The sequence below is a fragment of the Charadrius vociferus genome, unplaced genomic scaffold (genome assembly GCF_000708025.1).
Source record: "Charadrius vociferus isolate BGI_N301 unplaced genomic scaffold, ASM70802v2 scaffold562, whole genome shotgun sequence".
Taxonomy (NCBI): Eukaryota; Metazoa; Chordata; class Aves; order Charadriiformes; family Charadriidae; genus Charadrius; species Charadrius vociferus.
Window position 1 is genome coordinate 286,809 of NW_009647234.1, and position 13,404 is coordinate 300,212.

The 13,404-nt window shown below is 52.0% G+C and overlaps 1 protein-coding gene across 1 annotated transcript in view; it reads right to left on the minus strand.

The window, feature by feature from the left end:
- GRIK3 (glutamate receptor, ionotropic, kainate 3) overlaps nucleotides 1-13,404 on the minus strand; it is a 124,486-nt gene that overhangs the window by 58,832 nt on the left and 52,250 nt on the right. The window contains exons 2-4 of the mRNA XM_009879870.1: nucleotides 9,074-9,230; nucleotides 4,529-4,637; nucleotides 1,694-1,812 (exon numbers count right to left, since the gene is read on the minus strand). Coding sequence (XP_009878172.1) covers nucleotides 1,694-1,812; nucleotides 4,529-4,637; nucleotides 9,074-9,230 — 385 coding nt within the window. The remainder of the gene's footprint in view (nucleotides 1-1,693; nucleotides 1,813-4,528; nucleotides 4,638-9,073; nucleotides 9,231-13,404) is intronic.

Consider the following 13,404-nt stretch of genomic DNA (forward strand, 5'->3'; position numbering starts at 1 on the left):
CGCCAGCAGCCTCCGTGGGCACTGCCGCACAGCCGCCGCCGGGAGACTTCATCACTGAGCCGAATGTGGGAGGGGGTCGGTCCCGCGCTCGGCTCCCGGCTCCCAGCCCGTCCCCCAGCGCTGCTCCCCACCCGGGGGGTCCGGGGACCCGCTGGGGCTGGCGGGGGGAGCTGACCCCGAGCAACGCTCCCGGCACCTCGCACTCCACCACGTTCTGCAGCATAACGGATGGCCAGGTACTCGCTGAGTAATGCCAAGAAAAGGAATTCAAGCAGAAAATCAGATATGCAGAATGCGTGTCCGTCAGGAGGGATTTTCCCGCCTGCCAGGACAGAAAGCCCGTCACAGCAGGTCCATCCACTCCCCAGAGACGGCGTTTCCCTCTTTTCTCGTTTTGATATTGAATATGCAAAATCCTATTTCATTTGCACTGTATTAGGTACTTCATGTCACAGGGGGTGACATTCTTCTCCTATGTATAAGCCGTTTAACAGATGAGCAGTCAAGTGGCAAAGAAATACATTATTAATGTTTCTGGTTAAATTAACTGATTAAAAATGCTATAGCTGAAATGTATGTATCAGCACTTTACTCGTGCTAAATGAGAAATTAATGGAATATGGCGGCTTGTTTTTTTAATGAGCAGCAGACAGGGATGGTCTGGACAGGGATGCCGCCTCTAACAGGAATTTCCCGGTGGGTCCGCGGGCCGTGTGGGTTTGGTGTGTTTCCCACGGGCGTTTGCGTCCTGGTCCGCGTGTCCGGTGCGGGCACGGCTCATCCCCGCGGCGCTGGGGCACTGCCGGGCACACCGGCACGGCTTGCGGCTTCTAGAAACAAACTTCTCGTTTGCAACTCCTACTCACTTGGCCTAATTGGCAATGTTTCCTCTGCCATTTCTTTGAACAAGCTGTTCTGGTGTTGCATGTTTTACATCTGAGGAAGAGCATTTACCACAGCAGCAGTGCGTAACCCCGACCAAGGCAGCGGATCAAAGCGCTAATCTGAGATCAAAGGCCTTCAGCAGTGCTACAGCAGAAATAAATTAAGTTAGCAACAGATTTCTTAATGATATTTACATTTTTAATTTGCATAATACATGATTAAAATGAAAAGGGCATTTTTATTTTTTAAGCGGGCTCAATTAATTAAAAAAAAAAAAAAGCAGCATCATAATCTCCTAGGAATAGATCCCCGTCGAGATAAGGGCAATGAAGATGCCAGGAAACTTTTGATTTCCGCAACACACAGCTGACAGCACAATGCAGATCTCCACAAGTGACCAGTGCGTTGCAGCCCGAGAAACCCGCTGGGGCGCAGTGCCACCCACCCCAGCCCACCAGACGCCCTCCGCGGGACGGGGAACGGCTCCCACAGGCTCTGTGGTTTCACTCGGAGCAGAGTTACTTCCCTGCCAAGGGCAGATCCTGCAAGCTGTGGGCTACCCGCGTTCCAGCCGCTCTTGCATCCGCCACCTCACCAAATACTCGGGCTCGCACGGATTAGTCAGCAACTCAGGTCTGTTGCGTGTGCGTTGCCACAGGGACGGGTTCAACCGCAGTATCTACTCCTGCCCCCGCTGGGGGGGAGCGGCTGGATGGGACCGTGGTCCAGCCCCATCCCAGACCTGCCTGAGGAGGGGACCGACCCCCCCAGGGCTCTCGCCTGCCTTGAGCAACCCCCTCCCCCAAACCTTGCTGAGACTCTGCAAACTCAGCAAACTTGTCCTGGAAATCACCGGTGACCGAATAAATCAGGCGTGCTCCGATGTCATTTTTATGGTCGCGCTTCAGGCTATAAGCAAGTTTTAAACTGTAATATATGGGAGAAAAAAAAGGTCTGAAAGCTTAAAATTATTACGGATGTATAATATAGGGTTTAGGCAACACAGCTGTAAGTATATTTTTCTATTGTGTTTTATTGGCCTGCGGTGTAATCTAGTGTTGGATGTGGTGTCCATCTGGCGCACAGCTCCCGCGACACACCAAGCGGAGGAGCGGGGCCACAACTGAAATAAATCCCGGCCCGGGATTTATTGATTGACCGGGCCCGTAACAAACCCTGCAGGATGATAAAACCCTTCAGATCTGTCTCTATTACGCGTGGCGGAGCTCAGCGCTGGCACCGCGTCTCCCTGCGCGCACTCTCCCGTATCGCCCGCGCCGCGCAGAGCGCTGACAGCGTTAGAGCAGAGCCCCCGCCCCAGCAGCAAAGGCTCTTCTCACTTATCCCAGTGCAAATTGGGTCCCACTCGTTAATTTGTGAAAATCTACCATAAGCTGAATACAGGGTGTTGAAAACCGAGAACACTATTTCGGGGAAAAAACGTGCCTTCTCGGTTAAACTGGAATTTGCAAATCTCTGGGCTGCACGCGATGGCAGCTGCCGGCAGGCGCCGGAGCGCACTGAACCCCGGACGGGCTCCGCAGCCGCCACCGCCTTTGTGCCACCCGCACCCCCCGGCCGGTGAGCAGCCAGCGCGCTGCGCCGAACCCGAAACCTCCACCTACGGCTGAATGTAAGAACTCATCCGTAAGCACGAAAATTGCGCGTAGGGATGGACCTCGCAGAGGAGGAGCAGTAACGCTGAGCGACCTTCGCTCTTCCCAACAACTGCCCAGCTTGGCTGGCCCCGGCTTCTTATTCTTATTCTTATTCTTATTCTTATTCTTATTCTTATTCTTATTCTTATTCTTATTCTTATTCTTATTCTTATTCTTATCCTTATCCTTATCCTTATCCTTATCCTTATTCTTATTCTCTGCCCATTTTCCTTCCCTACCAGTTATTGCCACCAAAATCGGGAATAAAACTCCTCAACACTTGACATCCTTCCCTAGCAGTTATTAGCTCCTGTTTTACCTGGAAGTAGAAACATACCTGGTATAAATATGAAATAGGTGTCCTGCAACAAAGTGAAGCCTCACATAAAAATTCAACCCAATTAGAATTACAATTATTGCATGTTAATGAAATTCTTCTTAAATATTCATTGCTAAGCCCCAGCTAATAAACGTTAATACTCACCTGGCATGTAGCATATAATATTAGACTTAAAAAATCTAAATTGAATACCACACTTCATTTACAATGTAACCAAATACCGGCAGTCAACTGATTGTTTCTCATTCTTGTGTTGATGCTTCCAAAAATCAGGGCTTTAAGTGAGATGATGCACTGAATAGCAAATGCAATTCTGCAAATATTATGACATATTGTTTGTCATCTGCCCTAAATATTTAACAGTTCAATTTTACAAGATTTTTATGCCACATGCTGAGAATTTGCTCCTGATAGATGCTGAATTTGATTAACGCAATGGATTCCATTCAGGAGCTGACAGCCCCAAACCCTTCTCAGGGTCTTTCTGTGAGCAGCTTCTGGTTTTTTCCCCCCTCTTTTTAAAAGAAAGCAGAGAAAGGGGAAAAAAAACCCAACCCAGAGTTCTCTGGAAAAATTGTTTCTGCTTAATCCCATCTACTTTCTACAGAAAAACCTTTATGTAGGAAAAGATCAAAGGTCTGTAATAGATTTGGGCGGGTTTCCAGGCGGCGCGTGCTGCAGACGGGAGTGCAGTGCTCCCGGTGATTGCGCTGCCCTGTGCTGCTGGTGCTCGGGGCAGCCGGAGATGTAATTGGGAGATTTAGACACCTATTTTAGCCTTTTTATCTTCCTATTTTAATGCAGTTAAACAGAGGGAAAACCCAGCCTTGGCCAGGCTGTGGGGTTTGTGCGTGCTGGGGGCGGGAGCGGTGGGGCGCGGGGGCTGCTCCGGGGATGGGGACAGGGGACAGGACCCGCTCCCCGGGCTGCTCCGGGCCGGGCTCCGGACAATAACTTCAGAGTCCGTTTTTGGTGAGATGGGTTTTTTCCCCTATTTATCGATGTCTCGGCCGTCGCTCTGTGCTGACCGTGCAGGGAGGGGGGATCGCGGGGCGTTCCCGGCAGCGCAGCGCAGGGACCCCCCACCCCAGAGCATCCCAGGGAGAGGGCAGCCGCTGCCTCTGCGTGATCCCGTATTTTGTGAGAAAAAACCAAAAAGCTCAGGACTTTTTACATATTCCTGCACAATCTACCTTGACTAACACCTTTCACGGTGGGAGACATCTGCCTAGGGTAGGCATTTTCTAAATGTGCAGTGTTAAAATTTTTTTATGAATGATTATTTTTCCTTCCCTTTTTTTTTTTTTCCATTTCTTAATTGTCAACCCTGAACGTCCAGGGTAATTACAGCTGAAAGATTTGCTGACTTAAAAGCAGCACTTTATTCTGGGGAATGAAAGAGAAGACGAGAATGACAAAAGGGTCTGCTCTGAAAAATGCTTTCATTATTATCCTGTCATCCACACTCCCAATTTACAAACAGCACCGCACAGAGCAGCGGTGCAGAGGGACGCAAAGGAATTTTAAATTCCCCTAAATGATCAAAATCAGCTATTAAAAATCTTTTCCATCTCGTAAAAGGAAACAATGCCCGTGGAAGAGCAGCTTGCGTGGAGCCGTGACGGGCGCCTTTGGCCGAACACACCGTGCGCGCCGGGCTCGCTGCGCGTGGCTGTGGCGCGGGGTCCCCGCCGGGAAAACGCCGGCGCTCACACCGGAGAGGGCCCTGAGCCCGTCCGTGCCGACCTCTGCCTCTGCGGGAAAAGGGGTTTGGGTGGCGCAGCGAGAGGGGAGCGGACCCCCCAGGAAGCCGGGCTCCCTCCTGCTCCGCACCGAGCTCCGGGAAGGGCCACCCCGCCACGGGGCATCCCGCCGGCCCGTTCTCCCACCTCCCGCCCGCGCCGGGAGAGGTGAGGAGCAGCACGTGCCATGGCCAGCGTGTCCCGACAGAGCTGGAGCCGCTGCTCTGCGGAGCGTTCCAACTGTCACACTGACAGAGCTGAACGCGTTTCACTATGAATTGAGCCAAATATGCACTAATGAAGCTGAATATTCATTATTATGACTAAACAAACTAAGTGAATCACAAATTAAAGTGGGTAAATTATTAGTTCAGGAAATCAGAAAAGGGGAAATTTGAAGACCATTCCAATTACAGAGGAGGTGGAATAGGAAAACTTTATTAATAGATTAAAATCCAATTAAAAATGCATGTTAGTCATTGTATTGTGCTTCACACCTTTGTGGTAAGTGACAATGGGTGTAACCGTACCGCTTCTCTGCTCAGCGGTGACCTAAGCACTTAATTGTTCACACCAAAGCCCAACGCTTTGATGTTTTGTGATAATTCCAAGATTTATCATAGTGATCACTGTTTATTTAATACTAAGGACACTGTTTCCTCCACTACAGCATTATGAATTACCAAGGATTATGCGTTCAGTGGCTCCTATTGATTCATGCAGAGCTAATTAATGAGATACATCACCCAATCATAAAAATAAGCAATAACACATGCCTCGTTAGCACAAACGAGCAGAAGGGAGCGTGGAGGGTGGGGGCTGGTCTCTGTAAGGGTTAATGGCCAAGAAGCTACTGATTGAAGTAAAACTTCTTTTATAAACTCTTAAGTAGATGGTGAGAAGCAGCACCTACCTGCAGGCCCTGCGCTGCACCGGGCATTGCCTCCCCCTCATTGCCCTGCGGCGGGTGTTTCTGCTGCCCTGGGGTGGCCAGGGCTGTTTTCAGAGCTGTGGAGAGGCTGAGGAGCGATGGGAGCATATAACAGACCTGTAGATCTCAGGTATGTTTGCTGAACCTTCTTTAGATTAAAAAAAAAAAAAAATATCCTTTTTTTTTTATCTGTAGCCCTTCCAGTAGGTGATACAGGAATTGGCACCTGCTGCCAGCTCTGGAGCACGTGTCGCTGAAGAGGTCTTTGTAGGGATGGGGTTCTGGCCAGGCACTCGGTAGGGACTGGGAGGGCAGCTCAAGCCCCGGAGCTTCCTTCATTCGCCCCAGGGAGTGGGGGCAGAGCTGCTGCCAGCGTCGCGGTGACCCCTCAGGCCGCGATCTCCTGCCTCTGCGCTGCTACTGCAGCGCTCCGTCTGTTGGGATAGTGCACAGGGTCAGAAGCTGCAGATGAGACTGAAAGGTGAACCAACCATGGGATGGTAAATAACTGCTTACTTTTTTTCTGGAATTGTTTTATTCCCCTGCCTGCTGTTCCTTTCATTTTAGGTGAGTTGGTATCTCCTGGGTGATGGTTGTATGGTATAAAGTAAACTGTGGGCTATAAGCTAAGAGTACCGTGAATTCAATGGGGAAAAAATGATTTGATGTAAGTTAGGCAAACTCAGGAGGAAGGGATACTTGTGAGTGGGAGATGTAAAAGGAGCTTAAAATGCAGCTAAGCTGAATTTGACTTTAATTATAAAGCACATTCAAGGAAGAGATTTCTGACAGGAAAGCTGAGGAGTGAAGGTTTCCTATTTCCCACCCTATTTATAAACCACTGAACATGAGCTGGCGTTCCTCCTCTCCACAGCGGCTCTACAGTAAACAGATTGTCTGAGGGGAAGCCACATGAGGTTGGGCAAAACAATCTGCCCCCTCTTCCTCCCGCGCGGGGGCTGAGCAGCCGTGGAGCAGCCCCACGGCGGTTACTACGGCCATCCCTGGGCCACAGCGCCGCATCGGGGACAGTGTCCCAGAATTATCCCCTGATTTACAGGTGATTGGTGCAGAACCAAGTAATAGCTTCAGTTTCAAAGAGTTAAGTGAGAAAAAACCAAGATTAATAAGTAGAACAGTCCATCTGAAAGCAAATTTGGAGAGGATGCTGCAGACATATACCTTAGTATAGTGCTGAGCAGCTGGTTTATGCATTGCTCGCTTCTTGATGCGTGTAATATATGTAAAGGCTACTTGGGAAAGATGTTTCTAGCATCTTCTGGCCTGGCAGTAAGTGGGACTTTGCTGGGTTAGCAGCGTGTGAATCTGATGAACCGAAGTGTCGGGTCACTGCCACGCGCCCTGTGCAAAGTCCTGAATTAAGCTCCTGCAAATGTCTCAGTCCCAGCAGTGTCCCGAGGGTGTTGGGGGAACCTGCAGGGCGCCATCCACCTCTAGAAACTGTCCGTCGCTCGCCGATGTGCCCTCTGCCCTGCGCCGCTGGGTACGGTTGTGTGTGTGCGGCTGCGGGTGTGCGAGCGCGGGGGGACCGGTGCCGCAGCAGGGCTGGCGGTGACTCGGGGATGAGCCGTCACCGCGGAGCCATGCAGGCACCGGTGCCGCTCCACAAGCAAAGCTGAACCCCAGCGAGGGGGACGGCCTGGGGGGCGCGGGGGGTCGGCGCTGCGTGTGTCTGTGTGTGCTGCTCTGTGCTGTGCTCGGCTAAAGCCCGTACCACAACTCGGCTGCTCTGCTGTGAGTGCGTACGGTCCATGTGCTTCACGGGAATCCCTTAATTAAAACCAACTAGTAACATATTGGGGCTATAATAATGAAAATACATGAGGTAGCATTGGAAATCAATAGTGTTATTTCAGGGCGTGCTGCGGACCTTGCTGTTGAAAAGTAGAAACAATACAGAAAGGACCTGAAATTAAAACATAAAGTGAGATGTAAGGCTCCCTCCTGCTGGGGTGCTCTTCCCTTTCTTTCCCCCATTCCCGCGCAAGCGCAGAGGTGGTCCCATCCCTGCCCCAGCAGAGCCCTCCTCTCCGGAGCAGGAGAGGGGCAGCTCCGGGGATGCTCCCGGCTGTGGAGATGACCTCGTCTTCTCCTGAGAGTGCACATCTCCAGGCTTTGCTCGGGTCCCTCTCGGGCAACTATTTACAACAAATGCAGTGTGAATTATCTTGTTCTTAAATCCCGTTGATGGAAACACGTCAAGGCCTGACCGAAGTCACATCTCACCAGACAATGAGTTGGAATAACCCAACTGCGTAGTGTTTCCCTTGGCTTTGTCGTATAAAGAGAGTACTACACCTTCATAGCGTACAGTGAAGAACCAGACACCGGCTAGAAGGCAACGGGAGGAAAGATGTGACTTTTAAAACTTGCAGGTGGTAGGATTAAGGCGTGGGAAGATGATTCTTTGCTCAAGATGAGCAGCGAGTTTGGCACCGAGTGCCGGGTACGCTCCTTGCAACGGGAACGCTCTCCCTCCCGCCTGGCCGGCAGGCTTGGGGACCCGCTGGCTGGAGCTCGGGGCCACGCAACATCTGCCCGTCCCCTCCTGCTGGACAGGAGCCGTTTTGGCACCCACAGTGTGGCGTGAGACGTGTGCCCTAATCGCCGGGAGCAAACCAGCTCAGTTTAACAGCGTGTGGCAGCTGCTTTGAGTTTTACCCCACAGACCCTCCCGTCTCCCCGAGGGGGACAGCCCCAGCTCAGCGGGAGGAGGGCCGTGGTGGGATGTGACAGCTCTCTGTACCTCTTGAGATGGTGTCAGCTCTGATTTGCACAGGTCCGGGGAGGGTGAGCGGAGATAGCCAAGATCAGATGGAAAATTTAGGCTGGACTTCAGAAAGAGCTTCCGTGCTGCCGAGCGGAAGGCGCAGCCCGAAGGCACAGCCCCTTGGGATGGGAACCTTCCTGCTGGCGCAGCTGAACCCCCACTGCCCTCCCCCCGTTTCTGCTTTCTCCTGTCCCGTGTCCTCAGGAGCGTCCTGCCAGAGACCCTGCAGGATAAATCAGGCTCCCAGGAACCGCTACAGCCAGGAAAAACTGTTTTCAGTTGTCAGATAACCCCAAATAGCAGTGGGTGTGCTGCAGTACTTGGGACACGGTCGGGGGCAATGCTCTCCTTCAGACACTCGCTTCGGCAGAGCTGCACGGGGACGGCCATGGGACAGGGAACCCACCGGGCAGCGGAGTCCCGCTTCTTCCCTGTAGTCCAGGCGGTGTCCGGGCTTCTGGAGAAATCACTTTGGTTGCACCATGTGCTTCACAACTATTAAATAAACCAGCTTTCCCAGTTGCCTCTCTTCAAACAGACTGTGAGAGAGGATTAACCCGAGCGCCGCACTGGCCACGCCGACAGCTCCGTCGCAAAGTAGGGGGATGGTTGTGAGCTCTGAGAATTGCTTCCTCTTCCTCAGCACCCTGTCCTCCTGCAGACGTCCAGCTCAGACCTTCCCTCTTTGTCCCCCCGTGCTTTTGAGCCGCCCATGACAAGCGTCACCTTCCCAGTGATGGTCTGTGCCTGCGGGCGGGGGCAGCTCCTGCCGGTGCCGGCTGTGCAGCATCTCCCCGAGTCCTGCTCTGACACACGGCCTGCGCCGCTCGCGCTCCATCTCCTCGGTCACCCCCAGCTGAAAACTCCCCGGTAATTCCGGGGGCTGCAGAGAGATCCCGCCAGATGGGCGGCACGGGCAGACCCGCAGCTCGTCCTGCTGACCTCCATCCCGCTGACCTCCGTCCCCACTATTCCTCAGTGCCTCCCCTCTCCCCACACCTCCCTCTCCTCCCTCTCCCCGCAGCTTCTCAGCCTTTGTGGGGGGACGGGCACCAACAGGGCTGTTTGGGGAGGCACCTATTTTAAAAAATAACCTGTCACTTCACAGTGGAAGAAACCCTCGCTTTTACATTTTAAAGAAAAGCAAACTCAAGTGTCAAATGCTCTCCTGGTATGTTGTAGAGCAAATGGAAGAAAGCGTCTGGAAGCCGTGCTGTAATGACTTGTGATGCTTTGCCACCCTGGAAAGCACTTGGAAAATCACTGGGAGGAAAAAATCTTAGTTTTCTCTGCAGGAACCCTGGGGTTTATGCTGCTTTTGAGTTAGTGTGAGGAGCTTTAGGACACTGAAAGCTCAACTCAGCTGAAGAAAGGATAGAAGTTCCGCGGGTGGAAACTTGCTCCACTTACCAATGTTAGTAAATTCACAGCTCCCCTCCTCGCATTCCCTGTGACCCGCCAGCAGTGACTAAAAACTCAAGGTAGTGTCCATGTCCCCATCAGCCAGGTCACGTCCTGCTTGCTGGAGGAGGGCCTTCCGGAGGGGGCTTTGCTCTGGTTTGGCTGGAGATGAAGGACGGGCATTAGCAGGCTGCAGCGGTGCAGCTGGGGGATGGATGGAGTGAGAGCTTTCCCCAGGACGACCCGCACAACACGGCGATGCAGAGGTTTTCTGAGCTATAATTGCTCTCCGCAGATGAAACGGCAATGGGAACTGGGAATAAAATTGGTGGCATGTTAGCACATTCGCAGCTGGGGGGATCCCTTTGTGCCGGTGAATGCAGGAGATGCTGCACGGGGCTCTCCCCGGGGGTGTGCGGGAGGTGTGCGCAGGGTAAGGTGTCCCCGGGGAGAGCAGCCGCCGAGGGGGGCTCTGCCTGCCCCCCTGCTCGCTTCCAAACGCTTTTATTTTTAGACAAGAGCTTTTGCCGGTGGGCTGGTGATCCACAGGTATTTCTTACCCTCGAGGAGAGGCAAATGTGGCAGGAGAAGCTGTGCGTGATATTAAATGCCCCCACTTTGGGGGTATTTCCTGAGGAAAAGCAGCTAAAGGCATTGAGCAAACACACGGGGAAACTCAACCGAACTAGCAAACCAGCAGTCCTGCTCGGTACTGCAGCGCTCTGACGCTGAGCTGGTTTGCAGCTCTGCGCTTTCAAACAACGCTGTCGGGTGCCGGCGCGATCCTTTCAGGGGTGTGTGTGCGTTCTGACAGGGTCCGGCACCGGCAGAGGCTTTGTACACATGGACGGGTAACTGGATGGCAGCATGATGAGCTGGGAAGGGACTGGTTTTGTAACTGAAAGCATTAGGGAATGCATCAGAACTTCTGGAAATGGTGAAATCTGGGGAAAATGCACATAGTAGAAATCAGATTTTCTTGTCTGCTTCTCAGCAGGAGTCCCAATCTCTTGAGGATGCAGAAAGCCAGAGGGAGGGCTCGCAGTGCGATGCTGCATGTTTGCATCTCCGCTCAGCCCCGGCGAGCAGTGCCCAACCTGAGCGTGGTGGAGCGGGTCCCCGTCCCCACCTCCCCCGACTGTCCCCCAGGTCTGCAGGTGCTGAGCCTCCAGGAGAGCTGCTGCCCCTCTGCAAGATCCGTGCCGTATCCCCGATGGTACCCTACCATCCTCACTTCAGAGATTTTAACTGCCATAATCCTTTCCCATCTTGTAGTAATATAGTGCTTGCTTCCCTAATAAACAGGAGTTAATTTGGGTGCATATTTTTTTGGATTTGGGAGCCTCTTCCTGAAGCATTCATGTTGAACTAACAAATTGTTATTAATGCTTTCAAATGGAGATGAAAATGATGTGTTATCTCAGATGTCAGGCTTGATGAAACCAAAAATCCCACTGGTTCAACCTCTGCTCCTTCTGCTTTGTGTAGCTGCGCCTTAATGCAGTAATGATATTGCAATACCCTCTGAGATGAATATAGAAACCCTAACTGGATTAGCACGCTGAACTGTTCATTCCAGCTGGGCTTTCTTGGCTCATAAGAGCTTGTCTAAACTTCATTCATTAATGTGCTGCTAAAACAAGTGAATGGATTTGACGTGTAAGTTTGGTCTTTCTATTTTCCCCCACCAAAGCAAGCCTACAACTATTTATTTCCTCCTGTAGAGTAATCCAAACACAAATCCTGGGAGCAGCCAGGTTAATCCCTTCGGCAATTGAAGCTGGTCAATAGAATCCAATGGAAGAGTGAACATATTGGATTGGGCGGCAGAGATAACCCAGTCCTTATTTTCTTTATCCCTTAATGGAGGCACGGCTCGCCAGCGCTCCCAGTCTGAGGATCACCTTGCTGGTGCAGTCGGCGCAGCAGTTTGGGGGCTGTCAGCTTCGGCTGCCGAGGACGCAGCAGCTCCCGCTTCACGCGTGTCCCTGGGCAGCCGCTCCGCTGGGGACCGCGAGGACGGGTCCCCTCGGCTGGTGGCCCAGCTCTGCTGCGGAGGGGAGACGGGGAGAGCTGAGAATGTGCTACGGAGCTGTGTGCAGCCATGGGTGTGCTCAGGTGTTGCTTTTCCCTCCTATGCAGATTTTACTGTTAGTAATGCTATTTTTAGCTTCCCCTTCCAGAACTTGTACAAGTATTTTTTGATCTCTTTCAAATCTATCTTGCTGGCAAATCTGAAACACATTCTATTGTATAAATATAAAACTTATTTTTTTTACTTAAGAGTTCTTCAAATAATCCTTGCTTGTTAAGTGCTGAAACAAAGATGTGTCCCTCCTGCAGAAATAGACCTTTATGAAAGTTAAAGGTCACAGGGAGAACACGTGAAGGTCGCCCATGGAGCTAAAGGGATAAACACAAATGCCTTTCTTAACTTCTCTCATCCTCTCGATGCTCACCCACCACCAGTGGCAAAACCGCAGCCTTTTCCGCGGGGCGCGGAAGGCATCTTAGCTGTGCTGAAGAGCTACATGTTCTGAACCTCTTTCTACAAATTTTCATTTCTTAAAGTAGTAGCAGATACTAATAACTGAGCCTTTTCCTGGTTTAATAACAAGGAATCTTCCCAATGTCAAAGGCAGTATTAGAAACGATGGGGCCAATTAACTCCCAGAGTTTTCCTGTGACCTTTGAAGTCTGCACTGAGATACCCTTTATATAAATAGACTAAAATAATATTGAAGGATGATGGTTGTTTCTTCAGTTTAGTAGCAAAAAAGGCTTTCCTTAAACAAACAAGGCAAGCATGTGCAGAAAGGTCAGCAAACGGAGTCCCATAGCCAGTGCAGAGGCTGGTATTTCAAACCCAACTTGTTTCAAAGCTGAACACCGCTGTGATGGGTATAGTCCCTCCGGCAGCATCCCCAGGTGCAACAGGTAGAGTTTGTCCATGTTTCTGTGCCTGCAAAGCACCCGATTATCTCTGGGAAGTCCGGTGTCAGGACGGGAACAGCGGTCGCAGGCTTTGCAGCTCCTGGCAGGACAAGTGTGTTGCTCCAGTGGTGACTATGGATCTCTCCCGTCCGGTCTCGGAGATGCCGGTTCTGCCTCCACATCCGCCCACAGCTGATCTGTTTGTCCGGGCCCCCGCAGAGCGGCTCCGGCAGACCAGCCCCCGCGTGTCCCCTGCTCCCCGGGCGCTCTGCCGGGCACGGCGCGGGGAGTGCATGTGATGGAAGACCTGAAGATGCCCCATTCTCAGCCAGGTTGTTCCTGTCGGTCTGTGGGCTCCTCTGAACGGCTCAGCCCTGCTCGCTGGGACCAGTCCTCCCAGCAGGATGAGAAGTTTCTCCAGGGAGAAGGTCTGTGGGGAAATAGCCTTGCACTGGGAGCTCTGCTGAAGCCCACGTGACCCTGGGTGTCTTGGTTGGAGCCCTTCTTCCCCAACCACGGAGAAAGGATGTATGTATCTACAGTCAGGAGAGTTGGTATCTCCACTGGCCCTGAACTGCCCTCTCAAATCGCCTCAGCGAATCGGGGCCGGTCCCGGTCAGTGTTACGGCTGCAACATGGACAACACGTGGCACCTCCCAGGCTTTGTCCTCTGGGGAGAAGCCGCCTGAGGCTGTGTCTCACCCCAGTTATTTCAGACCAAG